The sequence below is a fragment of the Rhinopithecus bieti genome, unplaced genomic scaffold (assembly GCF_001698545.2).
Source record: "Rhinopithecus bieti isolate Rb0 unplaced genomic scaffold, ASM169854v2 scaffold_81031, whole genome shotgun sequence".
NCBI lineage: Eukaryota > Metazoa > Chordata > Mammalia > Primates > Cercopithecidae > Rhinopithecus > Rhinopithecus bieti.
The window spans coordinates 162,007-182,496 of NW_016830217.1; the positions used below are offsets into that span (position 1 = coordinate 162,007).

Below are 20,490 nucleotides of genomic sequence, written 5' to 3' on the forward strand. Positions count from 1 at the left end.
CCCCCGCCAAAGACGGAGTCTTGCTCTGTTTCCCAGGCTGGAGTACGATGGCGAGATCTTGCCTCACTCCTGCCTCTGCCTCCTGGGTTCCAGTAATTCTGCCTCAGCCTCCCTAGTAGCTGGGCTTTCAGGTGTGTACCACCACACACCTGGCTAATTTTTCATATTTTTAGTAAAGATGGGGTTTCACCATTTTGGCCAGGCTGGTCTCAAACTCCTGACCTCATGATCTGCCTCCCTTGGTCTCCCAAAATGCTGGGATTACAGGCATGAGTCACTGCACCCGGCCTTTTTTTTTTTTTTTTTCTTAATCAGTTATATCAATATGAATTTGTGGATATTTATTTTGTAGTTTGGGATTCATTGATTGATTGGTTGATTGATTTAGAGATGGAGTCTCCCTCTGTCACCCATGTTGGAGGGCAGTGGTGTGATCTCGGCTCACTGCAGCCTCTGCCTCCCTGGTACTAGCAGTTCTTCTGCCTCAGCCTCCCGAGTAGCTGGGACTACAGGTGCACACCACCACACCTGGCTAATTTTTTGTATTTTAGTAGAAACGGGGTTTCACCGTTTTGCCCAGGCTGGTCTCGAACTTCTGAGTGCAGGCACTCCACCTGCCTCAGTCTGCCAAAGTGCTAGGGTTACAGGCATGAGCCACAGCACCTGGCCTCTACTTTGGGTATTAATCCAGTACCAATTTATTTTGTGGCCCAGCTGTTTCAGTTTTGACCATCAGGAGCTCTTTGATCAGTCTCCTTTGCCCCTTTTACACAATCCCATCAATTTTCTTTTGTTTTGTTTTTAGGGCACTTCCTTACTTTGTGGCAGTACTGGATTCTCCAGGCTCTTCTTATATATTTCCTATCCTTCTCCTGGATTCTGCCATTTCACCAAGGAGCCCTGGTTTCTTTTGTTGGAGAATGGCATTGGAAAGAACATCTGGGTGCTAGGTATGCTTATTACTTGTAGGCCCTTTCAGCTAATAGAACAAGGTGGTAGATGAGTGTATACTAACACATGTATATATATGTGTGTGCGTGTATTATACACCAATTGTAAATATTTCTATATGTAACCATCTGTATCTATTTAAACATGAGTTCATCCTGTCTCCTACTCTAATCCATTATCACAGGATCATTCTATTCTCCTTCCTTGACTGTCTGTAAATTCCCACTCCAATAAGAAACTTGGGTCTAGCCATCTGCCAACTATTTACTTAATCGTTCAATGCCAGTATACATATATGGCTGGATTAGTATTGCTAGCCTCTACTTTTGTGAGAAACAACTTTGTCAAGTAGACACTAGTGCTTATATGCAGTTTCTTTTGCCTTTATAGTCTTACAGCTGCCCCTTGTTTCCAAAGTTACTTACGTTAACACCTTTTCCTCCACCCAAGGTGGTCTCATATATTAGTAATGTAGTTAGATTATTTTGTCATAATCTGGGAACCCCAGCCTCCTACACATGTGTTTTGTTTTGTTGTTTTAAATTACATCTATTAAATTTCACTCTTTGATGCTGTGGGTTTTGACAAATGTGGATTGTTAGCTTTGAGTCTTACCGGTTTTATAGAAAACCTTGGAATTTCTCATAGTGGCAATTGTCAGTATAAGCTAAGTGACTTGGATATGTCTATCATTTTGATTGTTTAAAACTTTTACAGCTGGGCGTGGTGGGTCCCCCCCCCCCCCACCATAATCCCAGTGCTTTGGGAGACTGAGGCGGGCGGATCACTTGAGGTCAGGAGTTTGAGACCAGCCTGGCCAATATGGTGAAACCCAGTCTCTACTAAAAATATAGAAATTATCCAGGTGTGGTGGTGTGTGTCTATAGTCCCAGCTACTTGGGAGGCAGAGGTAAGAGAATCGCTTGAACCCACAAGGCAGAGGTTGCAGTGAGCCAAGATTGCGCCTTTGCACTCCAGCCTGAGCGACAGAGTGAGACTCCGTCTTAAAAAACAAAACAAGCCGGGCGTGGTGGCTCAAGCCTGTAATCCCAGCACTTTGGGAGGCCAAGACGGGCGGATCACGAGGTCAGGAGATCGAGACCATCCTGGCTAACACGGTGAAACCCCGTCTCTACTAAAAAGTACAAAAAAAACTAGCCGGGCAAGGTGGCGGCGCCTGTAATCCCAGCTACTCGGGAGGCTGAGGCAGGAGAATGGCGTGAACCCGGGAGGCGGAGCTTGCAGTGAGCTGAGATCCGGCCACTGCACTCCAGCCTGGGCGACAGAGCGAGACTCCATCTCAAAACAAAACAAAACAAAACAAAACAAAAACTTTCCCATCTTAAAATAAAAGAGATCGTGTTTACTTTGCAGTAATTCATCCAGCTCTGCTCTTAGGATTGTCACTTTTCTGTGTTACTTGGATTTTAAAATGCTTTATTATTATTATTATTATTATTTTTTTTTTTTTTGAGACGGAGTCTTGCTCTGCCGCCCAGGCTGGAGTGCAGTGGCCGGCTCTCAGCTCACTGCAAGCTCCGCCTCCGGGGTTCACGCCATTCTCCTGTCTCAGCCTCCCGAGTAGCTGGGACTACAGGCGCCCACCTCGTCGCCCGGCTAGTTTTTTGTATTTTTTAGTAGAGACGGGGTTTCACCGTATGAGCCAGGATGGTCTCGATCTCCTGACCTCATGATCTAAAATGCTTTAAAGAATTGAATGGTTTGGGCGAAATACTTTAGGCTCTATCTTTAACTCTGAATCTATTTATCTTTCTAATTTTGCACTCCTTTTAATGTTTTTCTTCTGGGACTTATCACAATTAAAAGTCAGCATTTTTGTTTTGGTTTGGTTTTGGTTTTCAGCTGGGCTCCTGACTATTGCAGATTAACATAAAAGTGTAATTATGCCTTTGGTTAAGATTTATTTTTATTTCAGTAAATTCGTCAATGAAGAAGAATGGATTTTATGCTCTACTCCCAACTAAGATGAACTGTCTTACAGATGGCTTTGTGCTTATGGTCATAAGCAAGGCCATGTGAAAGTGTGGTTCAGTGAAGTCTTTCAACACTGAACACCTCAAGAGTATACTTTGCAGCCAGAAGTGAGTCATTAACATCCCTCATCAGTGAGGGACTTTATGATCTTCATTCATGAAAAAATCACTGATATTGATAAGGTGTCTACTAATGTGCCAGATGTACAAAGATAAATATGGCTTAGTCTCTGCTCTCAAATAGTGTACGGTCTAATGGGGAAAAAAAGGAAGTTAAAATGACGTTTAGAAGTGGGTCATAGAGAGAGATGGTGCTGTGTAAGTGAGCAGGCTTCCTGGTTGACACGTTTTGGGATTAGAAAGATTAAATGGTTCATAGTAAACTGAATGTTTTCAGAGCAGACCTATCTTGTTTAAGGGCCTTTAGCCATTACTCAGATGACATTTGTGTAGCTCATCTCCATGTTTTGTTAGTTTGTTTAAATTATGTGAGTAATGAAAGGTGTAGTTGATTCTGGCTTATGTGTTTCAGATGACTTATAAATCCTAGAAAAAAAATCACCTATCAGAATTAACCGTATCAGGAATATGAAGATGATTCTGGGGGCCCGGGGGGGTTGCGTTGCGGTGGCTCAAGCCTGTAATCCCACGCACTTTGGAGGTCCGAGACCGCTGATCACGAGGTCAGGGGAGTCGAGATCCGATCCTGGCTACACACGGTGAAACCCCAATCTCATTACTAGAAAAATAACAAAAAACTTTAAAGGTCCGGTCGCGGGTGGCGGGCACACTGTAGTCATTCAGTGCTCGGTGGCTGAGGGCAGGAGAATGGCGTGAAGTTTCCGGGAGGTCGGAGCTTGTAGTGAGTTGAGATAGCGGCCACTGCACTCCAGCCGTGTGGGGTGACAGAGCCATGACTCCGTCTCAAAAAAAAAAAAAAAAAAAAGATTAAGATGACTGGCTTGTGTGTTTTAGATGACTTATAAATCCTTAAAAAAAATCACCCATCAGAATTAACATGATTCTGGCTTGTGTGTTTTAGATGACTTACAAATCCTTAAAAAAAATCACGTATCGGAATTAACGCAAGACTATATTTTTTCTTTCTTTCTTTTTTTTTTTGTGAGACAGGGTTTGGTTCTGTTGTCCAGGTTGCAATACAGCGGTGCGATCTTGGCTCACTGCAACCTCTACCTCCTGGACTCAAGTGATCCTCCTACTTTGGCCTCCTGAGTAGCTGAGACTACAAGTGTGCACCACCACACCACGCTAATTTTTGTATTTTTTGTAGAGATGGAGTTTCACCATGTTGCCCAGTCTGGTCTTGAACTCCTGAACTCAAGTGATCCACTTGCCTTGCTTCCCAAAGTCCTGGGATTACAGGCGTGAGCCACCGTGCCCAGCCTCCATTATACCTTTCTACCAAATAAAACATTTTGCTGAATTTAAAACATATGGTTCTCCATATGAAATTTTCGGCTGGATGCAGTGGCTCACGCCTGTAATCCCAGTACTCTAGGAGGCCGAGGTGGGCGGATCACCTGAGGTCAGGAGTTCGAGACTAGCCTGGCCAGCATGGTGAAACCCTGTCTCTACTAAAAATACAAAAATAAGTTGGGCGTGGTGGTGCATGCCTGTAATCCCAGCTACTCTGGAGGCTGAGGTAGGAGAATCGCTTGAGTGAGTTCTACTGCACTCCAGCCTAGGTGACAAAGCCAGACTCTGTCTCAAAAACAAAGCAACAAAAAAAGAAAGTATATTGATGGGTAGTTTGTGGGAATACTTTATTTTCCATTTAAAATTTTCTGTTTTATTAAGGGAATCTTAATTGGGTAACACACTAATGAGTTCACCATTTTTAAAAACTGCAGCTGGTATCTGTTATGAAATTTGGTATGCTTTGTAAAATAGCTTCCTGACTTTGCTTGTCGTAATAGCTCAGTTTGCTAATAGCAACAATGGTTGTGCCAAATTACTCTGTTTCTAGGCTTTTTTTTTCAAAACAGACTGTCAGTAATAAGGAGCCTCTAGATTATACTCTTTGTTAGTGTAGAATTTAAAATATTAGTGTGTACTTACGGTAAAAACAATTGGGTAAAAAATGTTTTTTTCAGTTTTAGTTTTTTTTTTTTTTTTTTGTCTTAAAGGTAACTCTGTTTTGTTGTTGTTGTTGTTTTGGGACAGAAGCTTGCTCTATTGCCCAAGCTGGAGTGCAGTGGCATGATCTTGGCTCACTGCAGCCTCCACGTCTTGGGTTCAAGAGATCCTCCCATCTCAGCCTCCCATGTAGCTGGGACAACAGATTTGCACTACCATGCCTGGCTAATTGGCAGAGTCTCACCAGGCTGGAGTGCAGTGGCGCAATCTCGGCTCACTGCAAACTCCGCCTCCTGGGTTCATGCCCTTCTCCTGCCTCAGCCTTCTGAGTAGCTGGGACTACAGGCGCCCGCCACAACGTCCAGCTAATTTTTTGTATTTTTAGTAGAGATGGGGTTTCACCGTGTTAGCCAGGATGGTCTCGATCTCCTGACCTCGTGATCCACCCACCTCGGCCTTCCAAAGTGCTGGGATTACAGGCGTGAGCTACCGTGCCCAGCCAATTTTTGTGTTTTTTATAGAGACAGGGTCTCCCTTTATTGCTTTGGCTGGTCACGAACTCCTAGGCTCAAGCAATCTGCCCATCTTGGCCTTTCGAAGTGTTGGGTTTACTGGTGTGAGCCACTGCACCCAGCTCTAAAGGTAATTCTGTGAGTGGCAAAGGATATCAGCTTAAGGGATAATAATTTGACAATGTTTAATCCCTTTATCTTCTCCAATTTTATTCTTTGAAATCTACCTATTCTTTATTTTTGTTGTTGTTTTTTGATTTTTTGAAACAGAGTCTTGCTGTGTCACCCAGGCTGGAGCGTAGTTGTGTGATCTTGGCTTACTGCAGCATCAACATCCTGGCGCAAGCGATCCTTGCACCTCAACCCCCCTGTAGCTGGGACTTCAGGTGTGCGCCACCATGACCAACTAATTTTTGTATTTTTTGTAGAGAAGAGTTTTGTCGTGTTGCCTAGGCTAGTCTCAAACTCCTGGACTCAAGTTTTCTGCCTGCTTTGGCTTCCCAAAGTGCTTGGATTACAGGCGTGAGTCACTACACCTGGCTTCTACCTAGTCTTTAAAACTCAGCTGAAATGCTTGTCTGTGAATCTTCCTTATACTGGTTGGAAGCCATCTCTTCCTTGAACCGCTAAAGCTTCTTGTTTTGTCTCATAGGTCATTTATTATATAATGCTCTGTGTTGGTATTATTAATTTATGTATCCTTGGCTCTTACTAGGTCAATCTCTTTGAGAGCAAATAGTGACATATCTTCTTTTTGTACCTTGTATGGGAGCTAAGCACAGTATATTTTTTCTTTTTGTGTTTTTAATATTTGATAGTAGTCAAGCTTGCAATAAGCACAGTATTTTTACATAGAGCAAATGTTTCATTGATATTTGTTGAATGCACAGAGTAGGGTAGAATTTTAATTTTGTCCTTTTCTACTTTCTATAACTTTTTCATTTGAGTTGATACAATGATAATGGTGGTATATTCATAAGAAGGCTTATTGTCTTAGATTGAATCATTTTATGGTCTATCTATCTCTCATTCAACAGTATTTTATATTTTCAAGAGTAGCATTTAGTACTTAGCCTCCATTAGTGCTGCTGAGGTGGTTAATTTTATGAGTTCATAATGACATCTGTTCAGGGTTGTTGCTTTGTCCCTAAAACCTCAGAAGCCCTCATGCTGTGGGATGACTGTGGGTGCCTACATTCAGTCCAGTCCCTTCTTCTTTTTTTTTTTTTTTCACTTCTCAGCCTCCCAAAGTGCTGGGATTACAGGCGTGAGCCACCACACCTGGCCTAATGATGTAATTTCTATTATAAAATAACGACTGGGCACAGTGACTTATACCTGTATTCCCAGCACTTTGGAACATTGGGACAGAGGATCACTTGAGCCTAGGAGTTAAAGGCTGCAGTGAGCTATAATTGTGCCACTGTACAATTATAGCCTGGGTGACAGAGCAGAACCCTATCTTTATTTTTTATTTTATTTATTTATTTTTTTGAGACAGAGTTTCGCTCTTGTTGCCCAGGCTGGAGTACAATGGCACGATCTCGGCTCACTGCAACCTCTGCCTCCCAGGTTCAAGCAATTCTCCTGCCTCAGCCTCCCAAGTAGCTGTGATTACAGGCATGCGCCACCATGCCCAGATAATTTTTGTTTTTTTAGTAGAGACGGGGTTTCTCCTTGTTGAGGCTGGTCTCGAACTCCTGACGTCAGGTGATTCGTCCACCCTGGCCTCCCAAAGTGCTGGGTTTATAGGCGTGAGCCACGGCGCTCGGCCAGAACCCTATCTTAAAAAAAAAAAAAAACCCATGCAAGCTCAGCACAAAGGTGTTCTGAGTAGACATGTCAGTAAACTGTACACTCATTTGAATGCCTAGTGCTAAGAAGACAAAGATGCCTAGGCCAATGGTCGTGTCCCCAGGGAGCTCAGATTCCAGTACATTCATTCAATCCGTTGGGGAAGCTGAGAAGGTCTAACACAAATGTGAAAGGTGAGAAGGACTTCTTTTAAACAGTTTCATGAAAATTACATTCACTGAGTTAGTATACTTACGTGTGAAAAGTTTATAGGGCTTCTTTTGGCATGAAAACAAGAAAACTCAGGGTTTCAAAATGCCTCTATATCCTTGGGGGAATATGAGTGATGATTTTGTTACCTAATCATGGAAGTGAAAAAGAAGTGCTATGCAAATTGGTGTTGGGCATGTAATTACAGAGGAGTTGCATCTGAGCTCACCCATGTGTGTTCTCCTTGGCATCTGTTCCTAGGGCCAAATTAGCAAACATGCCCTCAAAGGTATGGGGTTTGATGTTTTTGTGGAGGGTGTAACAGTTGAATGGTGGAAATTGCTTAATATTGGCTATTACAGCAGTATGAGTCTCTTTATGTTGGCTTGCTATTGTATTTTCAGACAATTTGGAAAGAGAGTGAGTTGTTTTATTGAATCAAATTTATTCTGATTGGGAAAAATAGTAATGTAAATAATCTTTTGCAGCCTCCATTGATTCATTTTGTTCTGCAACAGACCTTAGGCTTATAGTCTGTCAAAATGTACAAGGGAGCAACTGTATTTGAGATGCTGTATTTAATTTAAATGTCAACCTTGCAGCCAAACCAATCCATTTCTTTGGACTCTTTTCCTTGGTTAATTTTAGAACTGAGTGGAGGTTAAAAACATAAGAAAGTTAGGTTGGGCACGGTGGCACACGGCTGTAATCCCAGCACTTTGGGAGTCTGAGGTGGGTGGATCACTTGAGGTCAGGAGTTTGAGACCAACCTGGCTAACATGGTGAAACCCTGTTTCTACGAAAAATACAAAAATTTGATCATGCCACTGCACTCAACCTGGGGCACAGAGAGAGACTCCCATCCCAAAAAAAAAAAAAAAAAAATTAGCTGGGCATGGTGGCACGTGCCAGCTACTTGAGAGGTTCAGGTGGGAGAATCACTTCAACCTGGGAGGCACAGGTTGCAGTGAGCTGAGATCGTACCACTTCACTCCAACCTGGGTGACAGTGAGACCCTACCTCAAAAAAAAAATTATATATGTGTGTGTATATATATATTTATATATGTATATATGAAAGTTAATAAATCAGGGAAGTTAGCCAGTAGGAAATGATAATATACAAGGGAACGAGTAAGAGGAACTATGGGAAGTGGTATTTTTCCATACCATAAAAGGCATGGTTTGATATTTTTTTTTTTTTTTCCCCTGATATGGAGTTTGCTTTCGTTGCCCAGGCTAGAGTGCATGGCGTGATCTCGGCTTACTGCAACCTCTGCCTCTCCAGTCCAAGCCATTCTCTTGCCTTAACCTCCTGAGTAGCTGGGATTACAGGCACCTGCCACCACGCCCAGCTAGTGTTTTGTATTTTTAGTAGAGACAGGTGAAGGGGTGGCCTGCCCCTCCACACCGTGGGTGTTTCTCGTTAGGTGGAACGAGAGACTTGAGAAAAGAAATAAGACACAGAGACAAAGTATAGAGAAAGAAAAGCGGGGCCCAGGGGACCGGCGCTCAGCTTACAGAGGACCCACGCCGGCACCGGTCTCTGAGTTCTCTTAGTATTTATTGATAATTATCTTTACCATCAAAAAGATAAGGGAGTGGCAGGACAATAGGATCATTTTAGGGAGAAAATCAGCAGTAAGACATATAGATAAAGATCTTTGTGACCTGAATAAGTTCAAAAGAAAATGCTGTGCCTTGAGATGCATATGCAAACATCTCCATAAACCTTTTAGCAGTATTGCTCCAGCAAATCCCACCTTATTCCTAAAGGTGGTTTTCTCTTTGCTCAGTAAACAAAGCACACAATGGGTTTTACACGGAGATGTTCCATTGCCCAGGGTTGGGCAGGAGACAAATGTTTTTCTCTTACTAGAGATTAAGAGAATGGTGATGACCTTTAACCACAAGCAGCCTTTAGGCACTTGTTTAACAAAGCATTCTGTACAGCCCAAAATCCTTTAAACCTTAAGTCACCACAGCACATATCTCTTGCAAGGACAAAGTTGGGGGTAGGGTCACAGATTAACAGCATCTCAAATACAGAACCAAATGGAGTCTCTTAAATCTACTTCTTTCTATATAGACACAGTAACAGGCTGACCTCTCTTTTCCCCACAGACGGGGTTTCACCATATTGGCCAGGCTGGTCTTGAACTCCTGACCTCAGGTGATCCACCCGCCTTGGACTCCCAAAGTGCTGGGATTACAGGCATGAGCCATCACACTCGGCGTATGTTTTAAGACAGGAATTTGGGCTGGAAATGGAGGTCTCTGTTGTTTGAAAGGCCTCCCTCTAGCAAGTCAGTCATGTTGAAAAACATTTTATCCACATGAGCATGGAAGGAGGCCTAACTAGGATCGTTTTTCTTTTCTTTTCTCTTCTTTTTCTGAGATGGAGTCTTACTCTGTCACCCAGGCTGGAGGGCAGTGGCATAATCTCGGCTCACTGCAATGTTAACTCCCAGGTTCAAGCAATTCTTTTGCCTTAGCCTCCCGAGTATCTGGGACTACAGGCACGCGCCACCATGCCCGGCTAATTTTTGTATTTTTAGTAGAGATGGGGTTTCACCATGTTGGCCAGGCTGGTCTCAAACTCCTGACCTTGTGATCCGCCTGCCTCAGCTTCCCAAAGTGCTGGGATTACAGGCGTGAACCACCACACCTGGCCTGGGATCCTTTTTCTAATACAGTTTTCAGGAAACCCATTTTAATACTCGTCTGCTTTTGGGGAATGAAGGGAATTGCTCCCTTCTCACCATCACTGGCTTTCCCCCACACCACCAGGTGGACTTAAGCCGCTCCAGTCCTTCCAAGTAGCCACCAATTGCTGATTATCACTAAGATTCTAATAGCCACTGTGCTAGGACACATTTGTAGTATCATGAGCTTTCAGCCATTTTGGTAGATAAATTATCTTGGAAGCAATTTTATGAGTTCATGTTTTCATTTTCCTTAATGTGATTCTTCCAGTTTTAAAAGATGTTACACATAATTAGTGCATGAATTACTGCAGTGGTAGAGATGAGGTAGGAGGTTTCTGTTCTCTGCTCTCCCCCCTCTGTCACTTTTTGGAACATTTCAGATCTTTCTCAAAGCCCCAAAGTATATTTCGAGATTACTCTTCTCTTCGTCCCTGCCCCCCCGCAACCCAGCTTTTCCCAATTCTGGGAAGAACTGGGAAGAGAAGACCCTTATTATTCTTACTTTCATCAGTGCTAGAGGGAATGCTGGAAATTTGTAAAGTGGGGTGGCATAGTAAATAATATGGTTAGATGTGTGTGGAGCAAGGGAAATAAATGTATTAAAAAATAATAAAAATATCCCTTCAAAAGGACTGTCCATCTGTAAGGAAGCTAGCTGAAGCTGTTAGCTCCTTTAGTGTCTGCCTCAGCTTTAGAGCCTTCTGCCAGTGGTTGAGCGAAGCAGTGATTAAGAGCCTTGCCTTTTCTGCCCAGTACTACATTTCCCTGAGTGGCTGTCTTTGCTCCCAAGCTCTCTGTTGGACAGGCTTTGTCAGGTCTGCATTGTGGTCTGATGGTTCCTCCTGCCCAGTCCTGCTCTTTCTGCACTTCTTCCAGAAGTTACTTACCATTAAACTTTTTTCATTCTGAATTCTGTTTAGCATCTGTTTCCTGGAGAATCTAATCTGCAGCACAGTTCTTACATAAAACACCCTATTTCCTTCATTTTACTGGTTTTACCTCAGACTTTGCGTATCATGTCATAGGAGTATAAATGAGGTGCCTGCCTCTGTGTGTATGTTTTCTTTGTAGAAAATTTAGGGACAACAGATAAACACAAAGAAGACATTTTTAAAATTATTAATAATATTCTCACTAGAAGTAACTGCTGATAATGGCTTATTTTGGCAAACTTCATTTATTTAAGATGGAGTCTTGCTCCGTCGCCCAGGCTGGAGTGCAGTGGAGTGACCTCAGCTCACTGCAACCTCTGCCTCCTGGATTCAAGTGATTCTCCTGCCTCAGTTTCCTGAGTAGCTGGGATTACAGGCACATGCCACCACACCCGACTAATTTTTGTGTTTTTAGTAGACATGGGGTTTCATCGTGCTGGCCATGCTGGTCTCAAACTCCTAACCTCAGGTGATCCACCTGCCTTGGCCTCCCAAAGTTCTGGGATTACAGGCATGAGCCACTGCAACCCAGCCAGTATTTTGACAAACTTTAGAGAAATGCGTGAGTATTCAGCTCAGTAAATTTTTTACAAACAAAAAACATCTGTGTAACCAGTACCCAATCAGGAAACAGAACTTTACTAGTACCTCAGATACCTTACTTGTAACAGCATAAATTTTGCCTCATTTTGAACTTAATATCATTGTAATCATACAGTATATATTCTTCTTTTTTTTCTTCTACGAGACAGGGTCTCACTCTGTTGCCCAGGCTGGAGTCCAGTGGTGTGATCATGGCTTCCTGTAGCCTCGAACTCTTGGGCTCAAGCAATCCTCCTGTTCAGCCTCCTGGGTAGGTGGGACCACAGATGTGTGCCACCACACCTGGTTAATTATTTTTTTGTAGAGATGGTGCCTCACTTTGTTGCCCAGGCTGGTCTCAAATTCCTGACCTCAAATGATCCTTCTGCTTTGGCTTACTAAAGCATTGGGATTATAGGGATGAACCACTGTGCTTGCCCATTCTTCTGTGTTCTGTTTTTTGTTTTTGTTTTTGAGATGGAGTCTCGCTGTATTGTCTAGGCTGGAGTGCAGTTGCTAACTTGGCTAACTGCAACCTCTGCCTCCCAGGTTCAAGTGATTCTCCTGCCTCATCCTCCCAAGTAACTGGGATTACAGGCACGTGCGCCACCAAGCCCGGCTAAATTTTGGTTTTTTGTTTGTTTGTTTGTTGAGACAATCTCACTCTATTGCCCAGGCTGGAGTGCATTGGAGTGATCTCGGCTCATTGCAACCCCCGCCTTCCAGGTTCAAGTGATTCTCATGCCTTTACCTCCCTAGAAGCTGGGACTACAGGCATACGCCACCATGCCCGGCTAGTTTTTGCATTTTTAGTAGAGATGGAGTATCACCATGTTGACCAGGCAGGTCTTAAACTCCTGACCTCAGATGATCCACCTACCTCGTCCTCCCAAAGTGCTGGGATTACAGGTGTGAGCCACTGGGCCTGGCCTAATTTTTATATTTTTCAGTAGAGACTGGGTTTCACCATGCTGGCCAGGCTGGTCTTGATCTCCTGACCTCAGGTAATCCGCCTGCCTCGGCCTCCCAAAGTGTTGGGATTACAGGCGTAGGCCACTGCATCTGGCCTTCTATCTTCTTTTGCTTAACATTATGTTTGAGAGATTTATTTATATGTATGTAACCTGTGGTTCTTTCCTCTATAATATTTCATGGCGAATGTACCACAATTTATCTGTTCTGTTGTTGATAGACATTCATGTTCTAGTTTTTTACTGCCTGGATCTCTTATGATATTTTCTATTGTAAATATTGCCTTGTATTTGGTATTTTAGCAAGTGAAGCCTATTCTTGGAACATTTACTATCTTCTTTCTTTTTGTTTGTTTGTTTTTTTTGTTTGAGACAGAGTCTTGCTCTGTGGCCCAGGCTGGAGTGCAATGGCATGATCTCGGCTCACTGCAACCTCTGTCTCCCAGGTTCAAGTGATTCTCCTGCCTCAGTCTCCTGAGTAGCTGGGATTACAGGCACGCTCCACTACACCTGGCTAATTTTTGTATTTTTAGTAGAGACGGGGTTTCACCATGTTGCCCACATTGGTCTCAAACTCCTGACCTAAGGTGATCTGCCCGCCTCAGAATCCCAAAGTGCTGGGATTACAGGCATTAGCCAGTGCACCCAACCAAGAATTATTTGTAAATGGAAATAACCACTACTAAAAACAGAATGCTATAAATAGAATGATGTCTTTTGTTTCTGGCAAAGTTAACTCGGGGTCAATGCCGCAGTTGCAGGCACTGCTGGCGAGTATTCTCGGGGCAAACAGGAAAAAGGTTAAGTGACTCATCTTGCATAAAAGCTTAGAAAAACTGTTCTTTCTTTTCTTTCTTTCTTTCTTTCTTTTTTTTTTTTTTTTTTTTTGAGTTGGAGGTTTGCTCTTGTTGCCCAGGCTGGAGTGCAGTGGCACGATCTCAACTCACTGCAACTCTGCCTCCCAAGTTCAAGTGATTGTCCTGCCTCAGCCTCCTGAGTAACTGGGATTACAGGCATGTGCCACTCTGCCCGGCTAATTTTGAATTTTTGGTAGAGACGGGGTTTCTCCATGTTGGTCAGGCTGGTCTCAAACTTCTGACTTCAGGCGATCCGCCCGCCTTGGCCTCCCAGAGTGCTGGGAATGTGAGCCACTGTGCCTGCGAAAAACTGTTATTTCTTAACCCATATTCTCAGAATGTTATCTTTGCAGGACCCAGAGTTAGTTTTTCCTTCGAAGTTTGAAGTCTTAGATCATTGTTACTGGCCAAGGAGGCTAGTTGCTCTTCCCTTTGCTGTCAGTCAGTCAGATTCTTGAGTTAGAGGAATTGTTGGAGAACAAGTTTTCTGGTTTATGGTTATACCAGAACTTGGCTGCCACTCTGGTTTTCAGTGAAGACAAAAATGTAATCAGAAGCCTTTGGGGATGGGCTTCGTATTTGAGCTGTACCTGTCGAATTAAGGTGGCTCACAACTGGTGTTGGAAAGTGCTGAAGAGCAGATTTCATACTGAGAGTGGAAACGAAATTATGAAGAGCTTAGATGTGCATGCCTGAATTGTTTTTGAGCTGCTTTCAGTGCAATACTGATATTTGTGTTTTACCTATTACAGCTTATTTGTGTTTTACCTATTACAGCTGTTGAGTGGAATGTCATGGCCAGCTCCTCAGACAGTGAAGATGACAGTTTCATGGCTGTGGACCAGGAAGAAACTGTGCTGGAAGGGACAATGGAGCAAGATGAGGAGCCTCACCCACTATTGGAGGCTGATGAGACTAGACATAATAGGTCCATGTCGGAGCTGCCAGAAGAGGTTTTGGAGTATATCCTGTCCTTTCTCTCACCATATCAGGAGCACAAAACTGCGGCCCTTGTCTGCAAACAGTGGTATCGACTTATCAAAGGTACTGTGGATAGGAGAAAGGTTTATTTATTGATTTCAAATTTCATTGATTTATTTTCAGACTCCAAATTTAGTTTTTTTCCTCCCTTAAATGTATTATGGTTATAAAACCTGGTATTAGACAATACTACATTTTCTTTTTTTTCTTACCCTGGTTAGTTTAATGAACAGCTTGAATACTAAAGTATCTAATCCCATTTGCATTTTTTAAAATGAGGATTCTTTTTAAAAGCTTCATATTCTTAGAGTGGATCTGGTTAATCGTATTGTTCTTTTTTTTGTTTTGTTTTTGAGACAGAGTCTCGCTCTGTCGCCCAGGGTAGAATCCAGCCAGTGGCACAATCTCGGCTCACTGCAAGCTCCCCCTCCCGGGTTCACGCCATTCTCCTGCCTCAGCCTCTGGAGTAGCTGAGTCTACAGGCGCCCGTTACCACGCCCGGCTAGTTTTTTGTATTTTTAGTAGAGATGGGGTTTTACTGTGATAGCCAGGATGGTCTCGATCTCCTGATCCATCCACCTCGGCCTCCCAAGTGAATTAATAGTATTGTTCTTGAATGGGCAAAATAGAAATGGATATGGGATAATAGTAATACCCAATGTGAACATAGCTTTTATCATGTGTCAAGCACTATTGTAACTGCTTTACATTCACATAGCAAACTATGACTAGAACATACTGCAAATTGTTTTTTTTTTTTTTTGAGATGGAGCTTGCTCTGTGGCCCAGGCTGGAGTGCAGTGGCCGGATCTCAGCTCACTGCAAGCTCCGCCTCCCGGGTTTACACGATTCTCCTGCCTCAGCCTCCCGAGTAGCTGGAACTACAGGCGCCCGCCACCTCGCCCGGCTAGTTTTTTGTATTTTTTAGTAGAAACGGGGTTTCACCGAATTAGCCAGGATGGTCTCAATCTCCTGACCTCGTGATCCGCCTGTCTCGGCCTCCCAAAGTGCTGGGATTACAGGCTTGAGCCACCGCGCCCGGCCAACATACTGCATTTTATAGATGACAGAACTGAGTGTGAGGCACAGTTAACTTATTTACATGGGTAGTAAATACAGGATTAAAGATTCACATTCAGGCAATCTGGCTTTAGAGTCCATGCTCTGATTAAGGCTACATATTGTCTCTGAGTAGCTACTTTTAGCAACTGTGCTTTCTTGAAAGCATTTGTCACTTGATTTTATCTCTAAATAGCAAAGACCCTATGTACATCTTTTACTTTTTAAAATATGTTTCTTGGCCGGGTGCAGTGGCTCACGCCTGTAATCCCAGCACTTTGTGAGGCTGACACAGCGGATCACCTGAGATCAGGAGTTCGAGACCAGCCAGGCCGACAAGGTGAAACCCTGTCTCTACTGAAAATACAAAAATTAGCTGGACGTGGTGGTGGGTGCCTATAATCCCAGCTACTGGGGAGGCTGAGGCAGGAGAATTGCTTGAACCCAGGAAGTGGAGGTTGCAGTGAGCCGAGATCACGCCACTGGACTCCAGCCTGGGCGACAGAGCAAGATTCTGGTCCTTTTTTCATCCTTTTCCTAATCAAGATTTCAGCTTTTTGCTAAATGTTTAGGTTGCTAGACATGCTGTATTTTTAATTAGCAGAAAGCAGTTTGTGGCTTCATTGCATCTTAAGGAGAAAGGGCCCGCTTTTGTTTGAAGATGATCAATCAAGTTGAGTAATTTTTGATCAAGCGAGGGTTGTCTCGATGTGTTCTTTCCTGGGGGAACAAGGCAACCAGAGATATAACAGAGAACAATCTTTAGATCAGAATCAATCAGTTTTAAAATGTTTTCCTTGCATCAAGGTGGTTCTCATGGGGAGGGGAGTCCTTGTCAACTCCCAAAATCCACCTAGAGGGCTAACAGCCAGCTATATTGAAACTACTCTATGGGCCCTGTGCTTATTTGATTATAACTGCTAATACTGGCACACACAGCCTGCTTCTATATTCTGAGTTGACGAGCTCTTCAGGAGAGATTGGCTCCCTGCACTGTGGAAATACATGCTTTCACTTCTCAAATAAAGGGAGGAAAACCACAGGTAAGGGACTGTGATTTAATCACATTTATGAATTTATCCTAGGTTTTTTTTGGCAGTCTTATTTTGGTTTTCTTTTCTTTTTTCTTTTCTCTCTTCTCCCTATCCTATCCTATCCTTTTCTTTTTTCTTTTCTTTTCTTTCTTTTTTATTTATTTTTATTTTTATTTTTATTTTTATTTTTTTTGAGACGGAGTCTCACTCTGTCGCAGGGGCTGGAGTGCAGTGGCCGGATCTCAGCTCACTGCAAGCTCCGCCTCCTGGGTTCATGCCATTCTCCTGCCTCAGCCTCCCGAGTAGCTGGGACTACAGGCGCCCGCCACCTCGCCCGGCTAGTTTTTTGTATTTTTTAGTAGAGACGGGGTTTCACCATGTTAGCCAGGATGGTCTCGATCTCCTGACCTCGTGATCCGCCCGTCTCGGCCTCCCAAAGTGCTGGGATTACAGGCTTGAGCCACCGCGCCCGGNCCTCCCAAAGTGCTGGGATTATAGGCTTGAGCCACCGCGCCCGGCCTCTTTTTTAATTTTTTTTAAGAAAAGAACCCTACCCTAGTACTCACAGTCTTAGATCGATCTTTCTGGCAGAAGTCTCCCATGAGATAGTTTTGTTTCTTTGTTTTAAATTTTAATACACTTTTTTTTTTTAAGAGCACTTTTAGGTTCACAGCAAAATTGAGCAGGAGAAACAGATTCCTCTGAGTGGGCACAGTGGTTCATGCCTGTATTCCCAGCACTTTGAGAGGCCAATGTGGGTGGATCACATGAGATCAGGAGTTCAAGACTAGCCTGCCAACATGGTGAAACCTCATCTCTACTAAAAATACAAAAATTAGCTGGGCATGGTGGTGGGTGCTTGTAGTCCCAGCTACGCGGGAGACTGAGACAGGAGAATTGTTTGAACCTGGGAGGCAGAGGTTGCAGTGCGCCAAGATCGAGCCACTGCACTGGAGTCTGGATGACAGAGTGAGATTCCATCTCAAAAAAAAAAAGAAACAAAACCAATTTCTCATTTACCCCCTACCCTGACACATGTATAGCCTCTTCCATTATCAGCATCCCCCACCAGAGTGGTACATGTGTTACAATTGATGAACCTATACTGAAACATCGTTATTATCCCAAAGTCCATATTTTACCTTAATGTTCATGCTTGGTGTTGTGTATTCTATGGGTTTGGATGAATGTATAATGACACATATCCACTGTTATAATATCATAATAGCTTCACTGCCCTAAAAATCCTGTATACTCTCCCTCTTTATCCTTTCCTTCCACCAGCCTCTGGCAATCACTGATTTTTTTACTGTCTCCATAGTTTTGCCTTTTCTAGATGGTCCTATAGTTGGAATCATATAGTATATAGCCTTTTCCGATTGGCTTCTTTCACTTAGTAATATTTGCATTTAAGTTTCCTCCTTTTTTTTGGAGACAGGGTCTTGCTTTGCTGCCCAGGCTGGAGTGCATTGGTGTGATTTTGGCTAACTGCAGCCTCCACCTCCTGGGCTCAAGTGATCCTCCCATCTCAGCCACTGGAATAGCTGGGACCACAGGTGCGCACCACCATGCCTGTGTAATTTTAAAAAAAAGTTTTATAGAGACAGGATCTTGCTGTGTTTTTTTTTTTTTTTTTTTTTTTTTTTTTTTTTTTGAGACGGAGTCTGGCTCTGTCGCCCAGGCTGGAGTGCGGTGGCCGGATCTCAGCTCACTGCAAGCTCCACCTCCCAGGTTTAGGCCATTCTCCTGCCTCCGCCTCCCAAGTAGCTGGGACTACAAGGCGCCCGCCTCGTCGCCCGGCTAGTTTTTTGTATTCTTTAGTAGAGACGGGGTTTCACCGTATTAGCCAGGGTGGTCTCGATCTCCTGACCTTGTGATCCGCCCGTCTCGGCCTCCCAAAGTGCTAGGATTACAGGCTTGAGCCACCGCGCCCGGCCTCTAGGATCTTGCTGTTACCCAGGCTAGTCTCAAACTCCTGAGCTCCAGTGATTTCCCGCCTCAGCTTCCAAAAGTGCTGGGATCATAGGCGTGAGCCGCCGTGCCCGGCTTCCTCCATTTCTTTTCTTTTCTTTTTTTTTTTTTTTTTTGAGACTCCCTCGCTGTGTCGCCCAGGCTGGAGTGCAGTGGCGCGATCTCGGCTCACTGCAAGCTCCGCCTCCCGGGTTCACGCCATTCTCCCGCCTCAGCCTCCGAGTAGCTGGGACTACAGGCGCCCACCACCACGCCCGGCTAGTTTTTTGTATTTTCAGTAGAGACGGGGTTTCACCATGTTAGCCAGGATGGTCTTAATCTCCTGACCTCGTGATCCACCCGCCTCGGCCTCCCAAAGTGCTGGGATTACAGGCTTGAGCCACTACGCCCGGCTCTCCATTTCTTCCATGATTTCTTTTTTTGTTAGTGCTGAGTAATATTTCATTGTCTAGATGCACACCGCAGTTTGTTTACCCATTCAGTTACTGAAAGGGCATCTTGGTTGCTTCCAAGGTTTTATAATTATGAATAAAGCTGGTGTACATCCATGTGCAGGTTTTTCTGTGGACATAAGTTTTCAACTCTTTTGGGTAAATTCCAAGGTACACAATTGCTGGATCATATGGTAAGAGCATAGTTAGTTTTGTAAGGTAGTGCCAAACTGTTTTAAGTGGCTGAACCATTTTGTACTCCCACTAGCAGTGAATGAGAGTTCCTTTTGCTCCACAGTCTCACCAGCATTTGTAGTAGTAGTTGGGATTTTCATCATTCTCATAGATGTGTAGTGGTATTTCATTTTAATTAGCATTTCCCTGATGACAAATGATATGGAGCATATTTTCATGTGCTTATGTGTTATCCACGTATCTTCTTCGGTGAAGTGTCTGTTTCAGGTCTTTGACCCATTTTTCTTGTGCGTGTGGTTTTTTTTTTTTTTTTTTTTGAGACAAGGTCTTGCTCTGTCACCCAGGTTGGAACGCAGTGGCATGATCATAGCTCATTGCAGCCTCAACTTCGTGGGCTCAAGCAATCCTCTCGCCTCAGGCTCTCGAGTAGCTGGGACTATAGGTGTGTACCACCACACCCAGCTAATTTTTGTATGTATGTATGTATTTATTTATTTATTTATTTTTATAGAGATGTGGTCTCAACTGTGTTGCCCAGGCTGGTCCTGAACTCTTGGGCTCAAGTGATCTTCCCACCTGGGCCTGCTAAAGTGCTGGAATTATGAGCCACCATGCCAGGCCTTTGACCCTTTTTTTTTGTTTGTTTTTTTGAGACCGAGTCTCACTGTGTTGCCCAGGCTAGAGTGCAGGGGCGTGATCTCGGCTCACTGCAAGCTCCACCTCCTGGGTTCACACCATTCTCTTGCCTCAGCCTCCCAAGTAGCTGGGACTACAGGCGTCTGCCACCATGCCTGGCTAATTTTTTGTATTTTTGTATTTTTAGTAGAGACGGAGTTTCACCTTGTTAGCCAGGATGGTCTGGATCTCCTGACTTCGTGATTCACCCACCTTGGCCTCCCAAAGTGCTAGGATTACAGGTGTGAGCCACCACACCCGGCCTTGACCCGTTTTTTGATTGGGTTGTTTATTTATTAATGTTGTTGAGTTTTTTTGTTTGTATGTTTGTTTGTTTGTTTTGAGATGGAGTCCTGCTCTGTTGCCTAGACTGGAGTGCAGTGGCACAATACTGGCTCACTGCAACCTCCGCCTTCTGGGTTCAAGCGATTTCTGGGTAATTTTTGTATTTTTAGCAGAGACAGGGTTTCACTATGTTGGCCAGGCTGGTCTCAAACTCCTGATGTCAAGTGATTCACCTGCCTCATCCTCCCAAAG

At 43.8% G+C, this 20,490-nt stretch overlaps 1 protein-coding gene across 3 annotated transcripts in view; it reads left to right on the forward strand.

Annotated features, from left to right (window-relative positions):
• FBXO42 (F-box protein 42) overlaps window positions 1–20,490 on the forward strand; it is a 91,211-nt gene that overhangs the window by 13,733 nt on the left and 56,988 nt on the right. The window contains exons 2-3 of one of the 3 annotated variants that reach the window (XM_017865313.1): window positions 806–950; window positions 14,385–14,651. In XM_017865313.1, coding sequence (XP_017720802.1) covers window positions 14,402–14,651 — 250 coding nt within the window. In that variant the 5' untranslated portion in view covers window positions 806–950; window positions 14,385–14,401. Of the gene's footprint in view, window positions 1–805; window positions 951–12,015; window positions 12,051–14,384; window positions 14,652–20,490 lie in introns of those variants that run through there. The other 2 variants (XM_017865314.1, XM_017865312.1) reach the window with 2 other exon arrangements.